The 20,601-nt window shown below is 45.6% G+C and overlaps 1 protein-coding gene across 5 annotated transcripts in view; it reads right to left on the minus strand.

The window, feature by feature from the left end:
• Positions 1-20,601, minus strand: part of LOC140455410 (netrin-G1-like) — a 109,083-nt gene that overhangs the window by 7,750 nt on the left and 80,732 nt on the right. For all 5 annotated transcript variants that reach the window (XM_072550245.1, XM_072550243.1, XM_072550244.1 and 2 more), the window contains exons 4-5: positions 6,280-6,452; positions 2,474-2,500 (exon numbers count right to left, since the gene is read on the minus strand). In XM_072550245.1, the coding sequence (XP_072406346.1) occupies positions 2,474-2,500; positions 6,280-6,452 (200 nt within the window). The remainder of the gene's footprint in view (positions 1-2,473; positions 2,501-6,279; positions 6,453-20,601) is intronic.

Below are 20,601 nucleotides of genomic sequence, written 5' to 3' on the forward strand. Positions count from 1 at the left end.
AGCTTGACTGGTTACCTTCAGAGAATATGCACGTGAATCTTTCTACTCCTGTACTTCCCTCAAAGTTATACCAGTGAGCGTGTATTTTCTCTAAATGTTTCTTCTGTCAAAATGTATTATCTCGCATTGAATTTCATCTGCTGGGTGTCTGCACATTTGGACAACTTGTCAATGTTTCTTTGAAGTCGCCCAGTGTCATTCTCACTATGCTCCCTCACTTAGCTTCATCTGCAAATTTAAAGATTTTGCCCTCAACCCCCATTTATAAACTTATCATAAAATCAGATTAAGGATGGGTCTCAACCTGGGTCCCTGGAGAACATCACTTTCAATTTGTCTCCAATCTGAGAAATGCCCAGCTAAAGCAACATGGTTTCCCATCATTTAGCTAACTTCTAATCCATGTTGCCAATGACCCATCAATCCCAAACATTTCCAACTTGCTTATCAACCTGCCAAGTAGCACTGTATCAAATTCTTTCTGTAAATCCAAATGTACAACACCCACAGCATTAGCTTCATCCATGACCTGTGTCACCTTACCAAATAACTCATTTAAGTTTGTCTGACTTGACCTGCACTTGACAAAGCAATGTTGACTGTCTAGTATGAACTGATTTTTCTTGAACTGTATATTTATCTTATCCTGTATAATGACATCCATCAGATTTCCCATTACGGATGCCAAGTTGATTGATCTGTAGTGTCCTGGGTTAACCTTTGTCTCTTTCTTAAACAACAATCAGACCTTGGGTGCACAGTTCCCTGAATGTAGTGCCACAGGTAGACAGGGTGGTGAAGAAGGTGTTTGGCACACTTAACTTCACTGGTCAAACATTGAGTTGTAGGGGTTCAGATATCATGTTATAATTGTGCAGAACGTTGTTTAGGCCATATTTAGAATACTGTGTTCAATTCTGTTGCAAAGATGCTGTTAAACTTGAGAAGGTGCATGAAAAATTAACAAGGATGTTGTGGTTCTGTTCGCCGAGCTGGGATTTGTGTTGCAGATGTTTTGTCCCCTGTCTAGGTGCCATCCTAAGTGCTTGGGAGCCTCCTGTGAAGTGCTTCTGTGATGTTTCCTCCGGCATTTATAGTGGCTTGTCTCTGCCGCTTCCGGTTGTCAGTTCCAGCTGTCTGCTGCAGTGGCCAGTATATTGGGTACAGGTCGATGTGTTTGTTGATAGAATCTGTGGATGAGTGCCATGCCTCTAGGAATTCCCTGGCTGTTCTCTGTTTGGCTTGTCCTATAATAGTAGTGTTGTCCCAGTTGAACTCATGTTGCTTGTCACCTGTGTGTGTGGCTACTAAGGATAGCTGGTCGTGTCGTTTCGTGGCTAGTTGGTGTTCATGGATACGGATCATTAGCTGTCTGTTAGTTCGACTGGGACAACACTACTATTATAGGACAAGCCAAACAGAGAACAGCCAGGGAATTCCTAGAGGCATGGCACTCATCCACAGATTCTATCAACAAACACATTGACCTGGACCCAATATACCGGCCACTGCAGCAGACAGCTGGAACTGACAACCGGAAGCGGCAGAGACAAACCAGTATAAATGCCGGTGGAAACATCACAGAAGTGCTTCACAGGAGGCTCCCAAGCACTAAGGATGTCACCGAGACAGAGGATGAAACGTCTGCAACACAAGTTCCCAGCTCGGCGAACACAACCTCAACAACGAGCACCCAAGCTACAAACTTCTCACAAACTTTGATTAACAAGGATGTTGCCTTGACTGGAGGGTTTGAGTTACAGAAAGAGGCTGAATATAGACTGGGGAGTTTTTTCCCTGGAGTATCGGAGGCTGAGCGATGACCATAAAGAGGTTACAAAATCATGAGGGGCATGGATAGGGTGAATAGCCAAGGTTCTTTTCCTAGCATTGACACATGCAGAACTAGAGGGGATAGGTTTAAGGTAGAGGAGAAAGACTTATAAAAGGACTTGAGATGTAAGTTTTTAATGCAAAGGATGGTGCATGTCTGGAACAAGGTACCAGAGAAAGTGGTGGAGGTGGGTACAATTACAATCTGCATGGGGGTATGAATAGGAAGAGTTTAGAGGGATATGAGCCAAATGTTGGCAAATGGGACGAAGTCAGATTGGTACTCAGTCTTGTCAGTACGGATGACTTGAAGTGCAGAGTCTGTTTCCATGCTGTATGACTCTAGGACTCTATAGGGGTGTCACATTTGCAATTCTCAAGTCCTTAGGCACTATTCCTGTGTTACACCTGTCAGAGTCACTCCCTGTTCACTTCTATGCCTCTTACACAGTCACTTCCTATTCACTCCTACAACTGTGATACAGTCACTCCCTGCTCACTCCTATACTTCTTACACAATCACACCCTCTTCAATCCTCCACCTATTTCTCAGTCAGTAAGGGATGTGGGAAGTTTGAGGGCATCAGTTTGTTCCTGATATGGAAATGGGCTCGAGATCCAAGTCATATTTACAACTTACAGCCACTGATGTCATTGTCAGGGATACCTGGAGAGTGAAACAGAAACAAAAATAATTAGAAAGTTGAATGGTTAAGAATCTTTATTGATAAACCAAACAAATATAGCCAATATTGTAGAGTGTATATGAGGTTGAAGTTGACCTCTCAAATGCCCTGACAACCTCAGAGGGATCCATGAGGACAGCATGATCACTTTGGGCCTGTACTGGTTAGAGTATTGAAGAACGAGAGGTGACCTTTTCGAAACATAAACATTCTTAGAGGCCTTGACAGAAGAGATGTGGAGAGGTTGTTTCCCCTTGTGGGAGAGTCTGGAAGCAGAGGGCATTAACTCAGAGTGAGGGGTTGCATATTTAAGAAGTGTGGCAGATTTCATTCTCTGGCAGATGAGTGAATCTGTTGAATTCTTTACTGCAGAGGGGTGTTGAGGCCAGGGGTCATTGACTATATACAATGGTGAGATAGTTATTTTTGTGGGGAAATCAAGAGTAATGTGGAAAAGTGGGAAAGTAGTATCAAGGATGATCAGATCAGCCATGACCTCACTGAATGGTGGAACGTACTCAATGGGCTGAATGGCCTACCTTTGTCTGATGGCCACTGGTATTCACATGTGAAGCAGCATGCCCTCGGTGAGATGAGGTTGATTATAAGTGTGAGGTTAGTGGGTAAGCACATTATCATGAGATATGAATGATGCGTAAGTGCATTAGGTTAGCATTTCAGAGTGTCACAAAGAATGCTTGGCTGTTTAGTTGTGTCATTAGCTTTTTTTACAGATCTCTATGTATGTTATAAACAGCTGTCTCTCTGCTCTCTTTGTGTGTGTGTGTGTGTGTGTGTGTGTGTGTGTGTGTGTGTGTGTCTTCTCCGTAAGATTTCATCCCATTTAACCCATGCAACAATTTTGATCTCACCCTCATAATTTCACTTTGGTCACTATCTCTACATTACACTGACAGAGGGCTTTAAAATCAGGAAGATTCTGAATGAATAAATCAGGCTAAAATGTTTCCAGTGACAGGAATGGTCATTGGATAAACATATGGATGATAATGGAATAGTGTAAGTTAGATGGGCTTCAGATTGGTTTCACAGGTCGGCGCAATGTCGAGGGCCAAAGGGCCTGTACTTTTCTATGTTCTGTGAGAGTCGATAACCAGAGAAGCCAGATTAATTGTAGTTCATTACATAGACATCAGAATGAAGATTTATTTTGACACAGTGAGTTATGATTGATCTACAGTAAAAATGTTTGAAAGGGTGTGGAAGGAAATTGGATAATAGCTTTCAGAAGGGATTTAGAAAAATACTTGACAAAGGAAGCAATTGCAAGGCTGTCATGAAAGACCTTATTGAAGTTTATAACATAATAAGGAGTAGGGCTAGACCTAATGGCAGTTGTCTTTTCCCAAGGATGGGGGATCACAAGACTAGGGGGCATATTTTTAAGGTGAGAGGAGAGAGATTTTAAAAAAGACATGTGGGGCAACTTTTTCACACAGAGGATGGTTCTGGTGTGGAGTGCACTTCCTGAGGAAGTCATGGAGATGGGGACAATTACAACATTTAAAAGACATTTGGGTAAATACATAAATAGGAAAGATTTGGAGGGATATGGGCCAGGGGCAGGCAGGTGGGAATAGTTTAGTTTGGAATTATGTTCAGCATGGACTGGTTGGACCAAAGGGTCAGTTTCCATGCTGACACAATGAGGGGACGAGGACTTATTGCTGCCTCACAGCACCAGGGATCCAGATTCGATTCCAGCCTTGGGTCACTGTCTGTGTGGAGTTTGCAATTTATCCCTGTGTCTGCATGGGTTTCCTCCAGGTGCTCTGGTTTCCTCCCACAATCCAAAGATGTGCAGGTCAGGTGAATTGGTAATGCTAAATTGCCTGTAATGTTAGATGCATTAGAGTCAAAAATAGAGTGGTGCTGGAAAAGCACAGCAGGTCAGGCAGCATTCGAAGAGCAGGAAAATTGATGTTTCGAGCAAAAGCCCTTCATCAGGAATGAGGCTGGGAGCCTTGAGGCTGGAGACATAAATGGGGGGATAGGGCTGGGGAGAAGGTAGCTGAGAGTGCAATAAGTGTATGGAGGTGGGGTAAAGGTGATAGGTCAGAGGGAAGGGTTGAGTGGATGGGTGGGAAGGAAGATTGACAGGTGGGACAGGTCATGAAAATGGTGCTGAGCTGGAAAGTTGGAATTGAGGTAAGGGAAATGAGGAAACTGGTGAAGTCTACAGTGATGCCATGGGGTTGGAAGGTCCTAAGGCAGAAGATGAGGCGTTCTTCCTCTAGGCGTTGGATGGTGAGGGAGTGGCGATGGAGGAGGCCCAGGACCTGCTTGTCCTCAGCAGAGTGGGAGGGGGACTTGAAATGTTCGGCCATGGAGCGGTAGGGTTGATTGGTGTGGGTATCCTGGAAACGTTCTCTGAAGCGCTCTGCGAGAAAGTATCCAGTCTGCCCAATGTAGAGTAGATTGCATCGGGAGCAATGGATACAATAAATGACATGTATGGAAGTGCAGGTGAAACCTTGTTGGATGTGGAAGGCTCTTTTGGTGTTTTGGACAAAAGTGAGGGGGGAGGTGTGGGCGCAGGTTTTGCTATTCCTGCAGTGGCAGGAGAAGGTGCCAGGAGGGGAGGGTGGGTTGTTTGGGGGCGTGGACCTGACCAGGTAGTCACGGACGGAATGGTCTTTACGGAAAGTGGGTAAGGGTGATGACCGAAATACATGTCTGGTGGTGGGGTCTGTTTGGAGGTGGAGGAATTGTCGGCTAATGATGCGATTTATGCGAGGTTCGTGGGGTGGAAGGTGAGTAATAGGGGGTTTCTGTCCTTGTTGCAGTTGGAGGGGTGGGGTGCGATGGCGGAGGTGCGAGACACGGATGAGATGAGCTGGAGGGCATCTTCAACCACATGGAAGGGGAAATTGGGGTCTTTAAAGAAGGAGGCCATCTGGTGTGTTCTTGGTGGAACTGCTCCTCATAGGAGCAAATGCGGCGGAGCCGGTGGAATTGGGAATACGGGATGGCATTTTTGCAGGAGGTAGGATGGTTGGAGGTGTAATCCAGGGAGCTGTGGGAGTCAGTGGGTTTGTAAAAAATGTCAGTGTTAAGTTGGTCATCATTGATGGAGATGGAGAGGTTCAGGAAGGGGAGGTAGGTGTCAGAGATGATCCACGTGAATTTAAGGTCCGGGTGGAATGTGTTGGTGAAGTTGATGAACTGCTCAGCCTCCTCACAGGAGCATGAGGTGGCGCCAATGCAGTCATCAATGTAGCGGAGGAAGAGGTGAGGAGTGGTGCCGGTGTAACTACGGAAGATGGACTGTTCTACGTAGCCGACAAAGAGACAGGCATAGCTGGGGCCCATACGGGGGCCCATGGCTACCCCTTTGGTCTGGAGGAAGTCGGAGGATTCGAAGGAGATCTGGATTGTTAGGTGCACTCGTCAGGGGTAAATATAGGATGGGGGGAATGGGTCTGGGTGGGTTACTCTTCGGAGGGTTGGTTATGGACTTGTTGAGCGGAAGGTCCAGTTTCTGTACTGCAGGGAATCTAATCAACTATCAGAATCATGATGGGCTGAATGGTCTCTGACTGAGCTTTCTGATTCTGTAATTGTGAAAGTGCACACTCTAAGTCTCTGTTTACACATTAACATAATTACAAATGCCCACCGCATTGTGTTTGGAATTGATGCATTGCCGGAGGGAAAGGGCTGACAACGCGAAATATGAAGTGAAACTCTCCCTCCCCCACAGGTGCTAGACTGAGCCGGAGAGATGGTCATTACTCACAGACATTGGCCGTCCCTTTGGGGATGGGGAGGTACGAGCCCGCTCTCCACCGTCGGCCATGAAAACCTTTCTTGCATCGACCACAGTCCGGCCCCGTGGTGTTGTGCTCACACTCACAGCTCAGCTTCCCCTTCTTCATGACACAGTTGTTGGCGTGAAGGTTACACTTGCACCTGACAACACACAACAGCAAAGCTCCGGTCAGCTCTGTTTAAAAAAATAACCCAGAAGTCCGCTCCTCCTTCATCAACTTCACTCTGCAAACAGTCACATTTTTCATCCTGGGTAGTGTGTGTGTGAAATTCGCAGCTTTTGGTTGTCAAAGAGCAGCAGCAGCAAGGACAGGTTGGTTGAGAGCGAGAGATAGAGTTTACAATCAGCTCAGCCATCCTCAGACCTTTAAAGCAAGGACCTGTATTTATACAGGGCCTGCAACATCCGCACTTCATTGTTCGATGCCTGGCCAAAACTTTGGGATACCCTCAGGTTTCTGGAACTGCCAGGTTATTGTGTTTTTCCCTTAAAAATCATCATCACGCTTTGCATTTGTCTAGCACCTTTGATCAGTAATCCATAGCTTACTGTGAGAGTACAGAACAAGCTCTCATGGAATCCCTACAGTGTGGAAGAGACCATTCAGCCCATCACATCCACTGTCCAAGAGAGCATGGCACCCAGACCCATCCCACATTTCCCATCGCCTGCACACCTTTGGACTGTGGGGGGAAACCGAAGCACACGAAGGAAACCTACGTGGAGAACGTGCAAACTCCACACAGTCATCCCGAGGCTGGAATCAAATCCGGGTTCCTGGTGCCTGAAGCAGTGTTGCTAATCACTGAGCCACCACACCACCCATTAGTGGTCATGTCTTCAGCAATCTGGACCCTAAGATTTGGAATTACCTCTCTAATTCCAAGGCTCCCTCTTCTTTCCTTCGACTATCAAGACTTCCTTCTTTTGGCCAAGCTTTCAGACAATGCCCAATTCTGTGTCTAGGTATCACATTTTGCCTGGTTAAGATTCCCATGAAGCACTTCAGCCCATTTCACCACTGCAGGGGTGGTAAGGGCATTATCTAAATGCTGTTCAGTAAATTTGGAAAGGGTGAACCTTCTGCACAAACTCTCTGCAATGAAATAGGGTTACACAGGTGAAGCATGTATCCCCTGTTGGGGAGTTCACAAACCAGGGGTCATAGATTCAAGCCATATGGCAGAGGAATTAGAGGGGCATGAGGAAAAACATTACTACACAGAGATATTTGGAATTTGCAGCCTCACAGCACCAGGGACCCGAGTTCGATTCCCGCCTTGTGCGACTGTTTGTGTGGAGTTTGCACATTCTCCCCGTGTCTGCGTGGGTTTCCTTTCGGTATTCCAGTTTCCTCCCACAATCCAAAGATGTGCAGATCAGGTAGATTGGCCATGCTAAATTGCCCATAGTGTTAGGTGCATTAGTCAGAGGGAAATGGGTCTGTGTGAGTTACTCTTCAGAGGGTCAGCGTGGACTTGTTGGACCGAAGGGCCTGTTTCCACACTGTAGGGAATCTAATATAATCTAATCTCCTTTTGGTTGTAGAGGCAATGACCCTAAACTCTTTAAAACAAAACACCAGATCTGCACTTTACATCGCAATAAGCTGCAGGACTATGGGCTGTATGCAGATGATGGAATGAGAAAGGGCATCTGGATATCTTTGGGTTGGCATTGCTGAGATGAGCTGAATGGATCCATTCTGTGCTGTATCATTTCTTTTGTTCTGTGGCGCTAAATGTAGGAAAGCTGCCCATGAGTAACTCCAAGTTAGCAGAATCTAGCGAACAATCAAGTCAAGATATTAAAGAAAAAGCTGAAGGCTCTGTATCTGAACGTAAATAGCAACCATAACAAAGTAAATCAACTGATAGTGTACATTGAAGTAAATGAATATGATCTGATAGTTATGGAGGCAAGAGACCATAAGACATAGGAGTAAATGTATGGGCCATTTTACACATTGAGTCTTCTCAGCCATTGCTGATAAATTGCTCTATCCCATTCTCCCACCTTCTCCCCATAATCTTTGATCCCCTTAACAATCCCCTTATCTATCTCTGTTTTAAATATACTCAATGACCTGGCCTCCATGGCCTTCTGTGCCAATAAGTTCCAAAGATTCACCACTCTCTGGCTGATGGAGTTTCTCCTCATCTCCATTCTATAGGGTCTTCCCTTTACTCTAAGGCTGTGCCCTTGGGTCCTAGACTCTTATGCAAATAGAAATATTTTCCCAACATTCACTCTATCCAGACCATTCAGTATTCTGTAAGTTTCAATCAGATACCCCCCATCCTTCTAAATTCCATTGAGCATAGACCCAAAGTCCTCACATATTCCTGATGAAAGGCTCCTGCCGAAACGACAATTTTCCTGCTCCTCGGATGCCTCCTGACCTGCTGTGTATTTCCAGCACCACTCTAATCTCGACTCCTCACATGTTAAGCCTTGAATTCCTGGGATCACTCTCGTGAACCTTATCTGGACCCGCTCCTGGGCATGTACATCCTTCCTGACATATAGGACCCAAAATTGCTCATAACATCCTAAATGTGGTCTGACTGGAGCCTTAAAAAGCCTCAGAAGTACATCCCTGCTTTTACACTTTCATCCTCTCAAAATAAATGCCAACATTGTATTTGCTTTCCTAACTACTGACTCAACCTGCAAGTTAACCTTCAGAGAATCCTGCACGAGGTCAGCCAAGTCTTATTGCACTTCAGACATGGTTTTGGAAGATGGGAATTGGTTCTTGTTACATTACAGAGAAAGTAGAGCACTGTTTAATGAATCTCTGGTAAATGTTAAGTTTTGTTCTTACGTTTTTGCACACTGTACAAATTGGTGTTAAAGTTAATTAAATATGTAAAATGCAAGTAAGTAAATAATTGAATAATTAAAACCAATTAAAGATGGCAGGACAGCAGATGCAATAAGGCTGAAGCATTTGGGAGCTGCAGGTTGCCATTGTGATCCACGGCAAGAACATCTGCAGTAAATGCTTGAAATCCAAGCAGCTTGGCTCAGTGTTTATAATCTGGAGGCTGAACTATGGACATTACAGAGTATCAGGAAGAGGGAATGTCACCTGGATTTTTGCACTGGGAGGTAGTCACACCACTGGGGATAAGGTCTCCCGATTTGGTCAGGAATAGGAAGGTGTGACCGTGAGTGAGGCAAGTAACAAGAGAGAGGGCAGAGGTACAATCTCTGCAATTGCCCAATAGGTTTGAGATTCTCTCGCACCCCGCACTGCCCGGTTCTACCTCCTTCCCAAACACTGACCTCTACACCGCTGAAGCCAAATGCCAACTCGAGGACACCTCTTCCTACCGCCCCCTCGACCATGACCCCACCCTCCATCACCAAACCATCATCTCCCAGACCATACAGAACCTCATCACCTCAGGAGATCTCCTGCCCACAGCTTCAACCTCATAGTCCGGGAACCCCGCACTGCCTGGTTCTACCTCCTTCCCAAGATCCACAAGCCTGACCACCCTGGCCGACCCATTGTCTCAGCATGGTTGTGCCCCACTGAACTAATTTCTACCTACCTCGACACTGTCCTATCCCCCCTAGTCCAGGAACTCCCCACAGACGTTCGAGACACCACCCACGCCCTCCACCTCCTCCAAGACTTCCGTTTACCCGGCCCCCAACGCCTCATCTTCACCATGGATATCCAATCCCTCTACACCTCCATCCGCCATGACCAGGGCCTCCAAGCCCTCCATTTCTTCCTCTCCCGATGTCCTCAACAGTACCCTTCCACCAACACTCGTATTCATTTGGCCGAACTGGTCCTCAATCTTAACAATTTCTCCTTCGAATCCTCCCACTTCCTCCAGACCAAAGGAGTAGCCATGGGCACCCGTATGGGCCCCAGCTATGTCTGTCTCTTTGTTGGCTACGTAGAACAGTCGATCTTCCGTAATTACACCGGCACCACTGCCCACATCTTCCTCCGCTACATTGATGACCACATTGGCACCACCTCGTGCTCCTGCACGGAGGTTGAGCAATTCATCAACTTCACCAACACATTCCACCCTGACCTTAAGTTTACTAGACCATCTCTGACACCTCCCTCCCCTTACTGGACCTCTCCATTTCCATTAATGACGACCGACTTGACACCAACATTTTTTACAAACCCACCGATTCCCACAGATACCTGGATTACACCTCTTCCCACCTTACCTCCTGCAAAAATGCCATCCCATATTCCCAATTCCTCCACCTCCGCCGTATCTGCTCCCAGGAGGACCAGTTCCACCACAGAACACACCAGATGGCCTCCTTCTTTAGAGACCGCAATTTCCCTTCCTACGTGGTTAAAGATGCCCTCCAACGCATCTCGTCCACATCCCTCACCTCCACCCTCAGACCCTATCCCTCCAACCGTAACAAGGACAGAACTCCCCTGGTGCTCACCTTCCACCCCACCAATCTTCGCGTAAACCAAATCATCCGCCGACATTTCCGCCACCTCCAGGGACATATTTCCCTCCCCACCCCTTTCCACCTTCCGCAAAGACCGTTCCCTCCGTGACTACCTGGTCAGGTCCAGGCCCCCCTACAACCCACTCTCCCATCCTGGCACATTCCCCTGCCACCGCAGGAATTGCAAAACCTGCGCCCACACCTCCTCCCTCACCTCTATCCAAGGCCCTAAAGGAGCCTTCCACATCCATCAAAGTTTTACCTGCATATCCACCAATATCATTTATTGTATCCGTTGCTCCCAATGCGGTTTCCTCTACATTGGGGAGACTGGATGCCTCCTAGCAGATCACTTTAGGGAACATTCTGGGACACCCGCACCAACCAGCCACACCACCCTGTGGCCAAACATTTCAACTCCCCCTCCCACTCTGCTGAGGACATGGAGTCCTGGGCCTCCTTCACCGCTGCTCCCTCACCACCAGACGCCTGGAGGAAGAATGCCTCATCTTCCGCCTTGGAACACTACAACCCCAGGGCATCAATGTGGACTTCAACAGTTTCCTCATTTCCCCTTCCCCCACCTCACCCCAGTTCCAAACTTCCAGCTCAGCATGGCTTGTCCTACCTGCCTATCTTGTTTTCCACCTATCCACTCCACCCTCCCCCCGCCCGACCTATCACCTTCATCCCCTCCCCCACTCACCTATTGTACTCTATACTACTGTCTCCCCACCCTTCACCCTCCGCTCACTTATCTCTCCATGCTTCAGGCTCTCTGCCTGTCTTCCTGATGAAGGGTTTTTGCCCGAAATATCGATTTTACTGCTCCTCGGGTGCTGCCTGAACTGCTGTGCTCTTCCAGCACCACTCTCATCTAGACTCTGGTTTCCAGCATCTGCAGTCATTGTTTTTACCTTTGAGATTCTCTCAGCCTGTTGACTGAGAGTGGGGGTTGTCGTGAATGTGCAAACCGACTATCATGCTGTGGAACAGGATGACATTCAAGTGGAGGAATCAACCAGACCTGTAGTAGATGAGGTAATAACATAGTGAGGAACTTGACACCTTTCTATGCAGAGAGAGGGGGGTCATGATCCATGCAAATACCAGCAACACAGGTAGAATCAGGAAAGCGTTTCTGTATGGAAAGTATGAGGAGTGAGACACAAAGGAGACCATCAAAGGTTGTAATCCCTGAAGTATTGCCTGAGCTACTGCAAATTGGATTGGGGTCCCTAAAAGTAGGGAGATGAATATGTGGCTCAAAGACCTGTGCTGGAAAAATGGGTTCCAGTTTGTAGGCATCTGACACAGTACCAGGGAATCTGGGGGCTTAATCTTTAGATAGGCCAAACCTGCTGGGGCCAATATCACTGTGAACGACATAACTGGAGAAAGGGAGACAATTTCAGATTAAAAAGTATGGGCATGGCATAAAATGCAGAAAGATATTAAAGGTTAGAACCAAAACAGAAGTTGCTGGAAAAGCTCAGCAGGCCTGGCAGCATCTGTGGAGAGAAATCAGGGTCAACATTTCACATTGAGAGACCCTTCTTCAGAACTGGAGGGATGGAGTGAAGTTATGCAAGGAAAATAGTAATATGGGAAATCAGGATCGGAAAGTGGCAGGAATGGGCACAGAAGAAAAAGCTAAGGAATGCACCTCCAATAATCAAAAAAGATATTGCAAAGATGTTACAAGCTCTGCATCTGAATATAATTAGCAATCATAACAAAGTAAATATATTGTAAGTACATGCTGAAGTAAATGATTACTATCTGACAGGGGTGGAGACATGGCTTCTGGATGATGGGAATTGTGTCCTGAATATTGAGAGGTATGTAATATTCAAGGAATCAGGAAGCTAGGTGAAGCTGGACATGCAGCACTGCAGATGGAGATACCATTAATGGAGATGACCTTGGTTCAGGAGATCATGGTGGAGGATTGGTGTGAGTGGAGATGAGAAAGGGTTGGTGAAAGAATTTGGAGTGGGAGTGATCTACAGGCCACCTAACAGTAACCACAATGTGTGACACAATTCCCAAGAAGAAATAAATGTGAAGCCGCAGGTAGATAGGATAGTGAAGAAGTTGTTGGAATGCTTTCCTTTATTGGTCAGAGCACTGAGTATAGGAGTTGGGCGGTCATGTTGCAGCTTTACAGAACATTGGTTAGGACACTTTTGCAATAGTTTGTGCAATTACAGTCTCCTTCCCATCAGAAGGATGTTGTGAAACTTGAAAGGATTCAGAAAAGATTTAGAACATAGAACATAGAAAAGTACAGCACAGAACAGGCCCTTTGGCCCACAATGTTGTGCCGAGATTTAATCCTAATGTAAAATATAGCAACTTAACCTACGCACCCCTCAATTCACTGCTATCCATGTGCACGTGCAGCAGTCACTTAAATGTCCCCAAGGACATTTACAAGTACTTTGCGAGGGTTGAAGAATTCAAGATACAAGGAGAGGCTGAATAGGCTAGGGCTGTTTTCCCTGGAGCATTGGAGACTGGGGGGTGACTTTATAGAAGTTTATAAAATTATGAGGGCCATGGATATTACAAGATATTTTCCCTCGGGTGGGGGAGTCCAGAACTAGAGGGCATAGGTTTAGGGTGAGAGGGGAAAGATATAAAAGAGACCTCAGGGGCAACCTTTTTCACGCAGAGGGTGGTAAATGTATGGAATGAGCTGCCAGAGGAAGTGGTAGAGGCTCGTACAATTGCAACATTTAAAAGGCATCCGGATGGATATATGAATAGGAAGGGTTTGGAGGGATATGGGCCGGTTGCTGGCAGGTGGGACTAGATTGGGTTGGAATATCTGGTTGGCATGGACGAGTTGGACTGAATGGTCTGTTTCCGTGCTGTACATCTCTATAACTCTGACTATGTGGATAAGAAAGCTTAACATTTGGAAATGAACTGGCATTCTATGCTAGAGGGCAGATCAATAGAGGAAAGAGTGAGGACTGCAGATGCTGGAGATCAGAGCTGAAAAATGTGTTGCTGGAAAAGCGCAGCAGGTCAGGCAGCATCCAAGGAGCAGGAGAATCGATGTTTCGGGCATAAGCCCTTCTTCAGGATTCCTTCAGGCTTATGCCCGAAACGTCGATTCTCCTGCTCCTTGGATGCTGCCTGACCTGCTGTGCTTTTCCAGCAACACATTTTTCAGGCAGATCAATACAGACAGAGTTCAGAGTACTGTTTCAGAAAACTCAGTAAATTCCCACAGTGAAGTAAAGTTCTTCAGATAGGACCCAACATCCTTGGCTGACTAAACAAGTTAAGGAAAGCATCAATCATAGGAAAAAGCATACGAGAAGTCAGTTATGGTCAGCTGAATTGTCAGAAAATGAAGAGAAGCAGAGAATAGTTGAAGGGTTAATTGGATGGAAGAAATTCGTGTGTGAGAGTAAGTTAGCCAGGAGTGTCAAAATGGACACAAAAATGGAAAAAGATACATAAAGTCTCCTACAGTGTGAAAATAGGATTAATAGTAGATAATAAGGAAATTTGAGTAAAATTAATAAGTATGTGGTGAACAAGGCAGAATTAAATTACAAATGGATATGGATGAGTTAAGTGAATGGGCACGTATCTGACATATGGTATATAAAGTGGAAAAATATGAAGCTGTTGTCTTTGGCAGGTAGAATAAAATACCAGAGTATCACTTAAATGGAGAACGACTGCAGAATTCTGAGATGCAAAGGGATCTGGGTGTTCTGGTGCATGAATCAGAGAACATTAAGATGTCAGGACAACACATAACAAAGTATGGTAATGGGATGCAGTCCTATATTATGAGAGGAATTAACAAACAAGTCAGGACATATGCTCCATGGTACAGGAAATTGGTGTGACCACATCTGAAATGCTGTGTGCAGCTTTGGTCTTCGCGTTTAAGGAATGATATAAAATATTCAGCCCTGGAGCTTGGTGACCAGTCGTGTTCCACAGGGACCTGTTCTGGGACGAAAGTGTGTACTGCAGATGCTGGAGATCAGAGTCAAGATTAGAGTGGTGCTGGAAAAGCACAGAAGGTGAGGCAGCATCCGAGGAGCAGGAAAATCGACGTTTCGGGTAAAAGCCCTTCATCATTCCATGGCCTGATTCTTGATGAAGGGCTTTTGCCCAAAACATCAATTTTCCTGCTCGTCAGATACTGCCTGACCGACTATGCTTTTCCAGCACCACTCTAATCTTGAATATGTTCTGAGACCTCTGCTCTTTGTGGTTTTTATAAATGACTTGGATGAGGAAGTGGAAAGGTGGGTTTGTAAGTTTGCTAATGACATGAAGGTTGGTGGAGTTGTGGATAGTGTGGAGAGCTATTGTAGGTTGCAATGGGACATTGACAGGGTGCAGAGCTGGGCTGAGAAATGGCAGATGAAGTTCAGCTTTGAAAAGTGTGAGGTGTTTCATTTTGGAAGGTCAAATCTGAATGCAGATTACAGGGTTAATGGCAGGATTCATGGCAGTGTGGAGGAATAAAGGGATCTTGGGGTTAACGTCCATAGATCCCTCAAATTTGCCACCCAGGTTGATAGGATTGTTAAGAAGGCATATAGTGTGTTGGCTTTCATTATCGGGGGGACTGAGTTTAAGAGCAGCGAGGTTATGCTGCAGCTCTATAATACCCTGGTTAGACTATACTTGGTCAGTTCTGGTTGCCTCATTATAGGAAGGATATGGAAGTTTTAGACAGGGTGCAGAGGAAATTTACGAGGATGCTGCCTGGACTGGAGGGCATGTCTTATGAAGAGTGGTTGAGGGAGCTAGTGCTTTTCTCATTGGAGTGAAGGAAGCCAAGAGGTGACTTGATCGAGGTGTACAAGATGATGAGAGGCATGGATAGAGTGGACAGCCAAAAACTTTTTCCCAAAGCAAGAATGGCTATCATGAGGGGACATAATTTTAAGGTATTTGGAAGAAGGTATAGGGGAGATGGCAGAGGTAGATTCTTTACACAGAGAGTGCTGGATTCATTGAATGCACTGCCAGTGGTGGTAGTAGAGTCTGATACATTAGGGACATTTAAGTGACTCTTGGATATGCATAAGGACGATTGTAATATGTAGGGTATGTAGGTTAGTTTGATTTTAGAGTCGGATAAAGGGTTGGTACAACATCGAAGGCCGAAGGGTCTATACTGTGCTGTAATGTTCTATGTTCTAAATGGAGGTGGTTCAGAGGAGGTTACCAGATTATACCTGGAATGTTCAAATTGTTCTTGGTGGATAGGTTGGATAGGCTGGATTTGTTTCCACTGGAATTTAGAAGAAGGAAAGGTGACTTGATTGAATTGTACTAGATCATGAATGGGTCTTAAAATGGTGGATGTGGAAAGGTTGTTTTCTCTTGTGGGTCAATTCAGAACTGGGGGCAGGTGTCCATTTGAAAATCAGAGGTAGCTCTTTTAGGAAACAGAACAGAGAATTTTGTTTTTTTCCTCTCACCTAGTGCAACTTTAGCACTCTGCCTCAGAAGGCAGTGAAGGTGGGATTAGATTACTTACAGTGTGGAAACAGGCCCTTCGGTCCAACAAATCCACATCGACCCTCTGAAGAGCAACCCACTTATTTACCTAACACTACGGGCAATTTAGCATGGCCAATTCACCTAACCTGAACATTTTTTGGACTGTGGGAGGAAACCAGATCACCCGGAGGAAACCTATGCAGACACGGGGTGAATATGCAAACTCTACACAGACAGTTGCCGGAGGCGGGAATTGAACCCGGGTCTCTGGCGCTGGGAGGCAGCAGTGCTAACCCCTGTGCCACTGTGTTGCCCTTTAATTGTGTATTTTTAATGCAGAGTGGTAGATTTTTGTTGGGCAGGGAAATCATGGGTTATCGTGGATAGATGGGAACGTGGAATTCAAAACGGATAAACATAATCTTACTGAATGGTGAAGCAGTCTTGAGGGGCCCGAATGGCCTATTTCTACTCCTAATTTATTGTTTTGTATGTTCTTGTTAGAGATGGTCATTACCTGGCACTTATGTGCACAAACATTACTTGCTGCTTATCAGCCTCTGCCTGGATGTTGTGCAGGTATATCTTCATATGTAAGCAGACTACATCAGTATCTGAGCAGTCACAAACAGTGCTGAACATTGTGCAATCATCAGCGAACATCCCCACCTCTGACATTATCTTCGTGTATTCACTTTAAGTTATTGTCAAGGGAAAGCTTCAAATTCTGCAGATTTTACTATGCACATTTCACAATTCCCAGTTCTCCTAACGTTTTACTAAAGTAAGCAAAACCCAGACAGTTCCTTGGAGACACGTGAATGGCAGCGTAAACATTTTCCTGCTCCTGTTCTCTAATTAGTGTCTGAAGATTTGCTTGGACTGATAGCTCATGTGAGTCTCCCAAAAGCTGAGTGTAGAATAATCAGGCAACGCCTCCGAGTTATGGAGATTACGTGATGGGTGAATATGACCTCGCTGCATGACAGTGAATAGAGATTGAACAGAAAGGAAGTTTTCAGTCAGAACAGTGCACAACACCATGAATAGTTTTGACAGGGTAAAAAGGAGAAAAATGTTTCAAGTGGTACGAGGGTCAACCAATCAAGGACACGTGTTGAATTTGAATACAAAAGATCCGAGGGAAGATGAGGATTATTGTTTTCATTTGCTTTGAATATGCTGCCTGTCAGGGTGCTGGAAGTGAAGTCAATGGCACTTTTCAAATGGGTAAGTCAGATATTGGCTGGGCTGTGGTGAAAGAGAGCAGGGCAGTCGGATGAAATGGATAGATTTTTCAAGAGGTCAGCATTTGACATGATGAACTGAATGGTCCCATTTCTGTGCTGTCTGATTTTTCTTTAATCATGATGAGAACTGGGGGTGACTGTGTTGAGAGGAGAGGGACAGATCTGTTCACTCCATGTTGGTCAATTGACCGAACACAGGGGAAATTCACTTCGTCATGGTGAACCAGTCAACAGGAGTCTGATCACTCGCTGATTGTTTAGCATGCGAGTTGATGCCACATTGTGAATTTGGGTGTACGACAAACTGATTGTTGAGAATGCAAAGTTAAGAACTAAGTTCCGGCTTGGGTGTCAATGTAACACCATTTATTATTTGTTCATACTAAACACTGCTATGCATGGTTACCAGGCTCTGAACTTATAATTACATAATGTAAGAATAATTTACCTTTGTGTTGTCATGTCTATATGCTGTCAACACTCCTCATTCTATAGTCTTCTACCTTTGCATACATTGTAATATTTATATCCAGTGATGCATAGTTTGGCTTTTATTAGTCATGGGGTAGATTATAAGAGCAGAGATGTTGTGTTCTCTGCAGAGATTTAGATCAGATTCCGTGCAGTGTGGAAACAGGTTCTTCGGCCCAACAAGTCCACACCGACCCTCCGAAGAGTAAACCACCCAGTCCCATTTCCCTCTCACTAATGCACCTAACACTACGGGCAATTTAGTATGGCCAATTCACCTGACCTGCACATCTTTGGACTGTGGGAGGAAACCAGAGCACCCGGAGGCAACCCACGCAGACATGGGAAGAATGTGCAATCTCCACACAGACAGTTACCCGAGGCTGGAATCAAACCTGGGACCCTGGTGCTGTGAGGCAGCAGTGCTAACCACTGGGCCACTGTGCCATCATTAAGTTAGGCCACAGCTGTGTGTAGTCTGATCGCCAAATTATACAAAGGATGTGATTGCATTACAGGAGATGCAAAGGAAAATTCAGCAGGATATTAAAACAAAACAATGAACTGAGGTTGATGGAGATCTAAAACAAAAACAGAAATTGCTGGAGAAACTCAGCAGGTCTGGCAGCATATAGAGGATTAATGTTTGAGTCTAGTGGTTTTTCATCAGAACTGGGGGAGGTGATGGTCTACTGGTATTATCACTGGAGTGTTTATCCAGAGATGAAAAGTGTGGCACTGGAAAAGCACAACAGGACAGGCAGCATCCAAGGAGCCGTACAGATGATGTTTTGGACATAAGTCCTTCAATCAGCGACCCAGGTAATGTTCTGGAGACCTTGTGTTTGAATCCTGTTATGGCAGGTGGGGAAGTTTGAACTCAATAAAAATCAGGAATTAAGAGTTTAGTGATGACCATGAAACTATTATCGATTGTCTTTTAGGGAAGGAAACAGCCTTCCTTACCTGATCTGGCCTACATGTGGCTCCAGACCTACAGCAATTTGGTTGACTCTCAACTACCCTCTGGGCAATTAGGGACGTTCAATAAATGTTGACACAGGCAGTGACACCCTCAACCCGCGAATGAATAAAAAAGTGTTAGAAGGCTAGGAGCAATTGCCATTAGAATGGAAATGGAGCCCAGGGCAGAGAGTTATAAAAGGGAGATGAAAACAAGGATAATGAATAGCAGGCCAGGAAAGAAGAAAAGGGATAATCAGACCTAACAATGAGAGATTGGGTTAGCTGTGCTGAATGCAATCCATGCAATGTGATAATGGACCGAGGAGTACATGAGAATGGGTGACTCTGCTTAAAGCAACTCATGTCATAACAGGGCCAGGTATGGGGTGGGTAAAATACATGGAGGGATGGAATCTATCGCTATAGTTATTGAACTCGATGCTGAGTCCTAGAGGCTGCAGGGTTCCTGAGTGGAAAATGAGATATTGATCTTTGAACTCATGCTGAGGTTCGCTGGAACACTGCAGCAGAACTGAGACAGAGACGTTGGCCATGGCGGTGTGTTGAAGTGGCAGGCAACTGGTCATTTTTACAGACAGAGTGTAGGTGTTCCACAAAGCAGTATCCCAGCCTCTGTTTCATCTCCCCAATGTAGAGGAGAACCATGTTGTAAATTGGGTGAATAGAAAGCAGCTGTTCCCCTTCGGCGAAGGGTCAATAACAAGGGGACAGTAGGTGTAAGTGAAAGGCGGGAGATCAGAGGGGATTTGAGGAAAACCTTTTTCACCCAGAGGGTACAGGGGGTCTGGAAGGCACTGCCTAGGAGGCTAGCTGAGATCGGAAACCTCACTATCTTTAATATTCCTGGGTGAGAACTGGAAATGTCATAACATTCAAGGCAATGGATCTTGTTCAGGAAAGTGGATCTCGTGTTGGTCAAACGATATTGGTATGGGTGTAGATATGGTGGGCACTGTATTATATGGTTCTATTATTCTATGATTCTACGATAATTGCAAAGTTGCTTCAGTTTCCTGAATCTCTTGCACGCTAACACACAAACTCATCACCAAGGACAGGGGGAGCTCTCACAGGGCTGGTCTACACACATGGTTATGTAGCCTTTCAGGGAAGGTTTCTCAACTTGAGCAGGAGCAGCTGACAGTATTGAGCTGGTCAGGTGGAGGGATCCTCATCTATTGCTGTTGAACTGCTGCGTCACCGAGTGTTCACATCAATGTGTCAAGGAAGTACCGAGGGATGGGAGGCACAGTGGCTTAGTGCTTAGCACTGCTGCATCATAGCACCAGGGACGCAGGTTCGATTCCACCCTTGGGCAACTGTCTGTGTGGAGTTTGCACATTGTCTGCGTGTGATTCCTCCCACAGTCCAAAGATATGCAGGTTAGGTAGAATGGCCGTGTGAAGTTGGCCACAGTATCCAGGGGTATTCAGGCTAGGTGGATTAGCTTTGGGGATGCAGAGTTATAGGGATTGGTTAGGTGGGTGAGTCTGGGTGGGATGCTGTTCAGAGGGTCAATGGTGCAAGTAGCCTGCTTCTGCATGGTAGCATTTCCATAACCATCAGTGTCCAGCTATCTCCTGAGAGATGAGCAGGCAACTTGACCCCAGATGGCAAAATGTTTGTTTGCATGGAA

Source organism: Chiloscyllium punctatum, chromosome 30, assembly GCF_047496795.1.
Source record: "Chiloscyllium punctatum isolate Juve2018m chromosome 30, sChiPun1.3, whole genome shotgun sequence".
Classification (NCBI taxonomy): domain Eukaryota; kingdom Metazoa; phylum Chordata; class Chondrichthyes; order Orectolobiformes; family Hemiscylliidae; genus Chiloscyllium; species Chiloscyllium punctatum.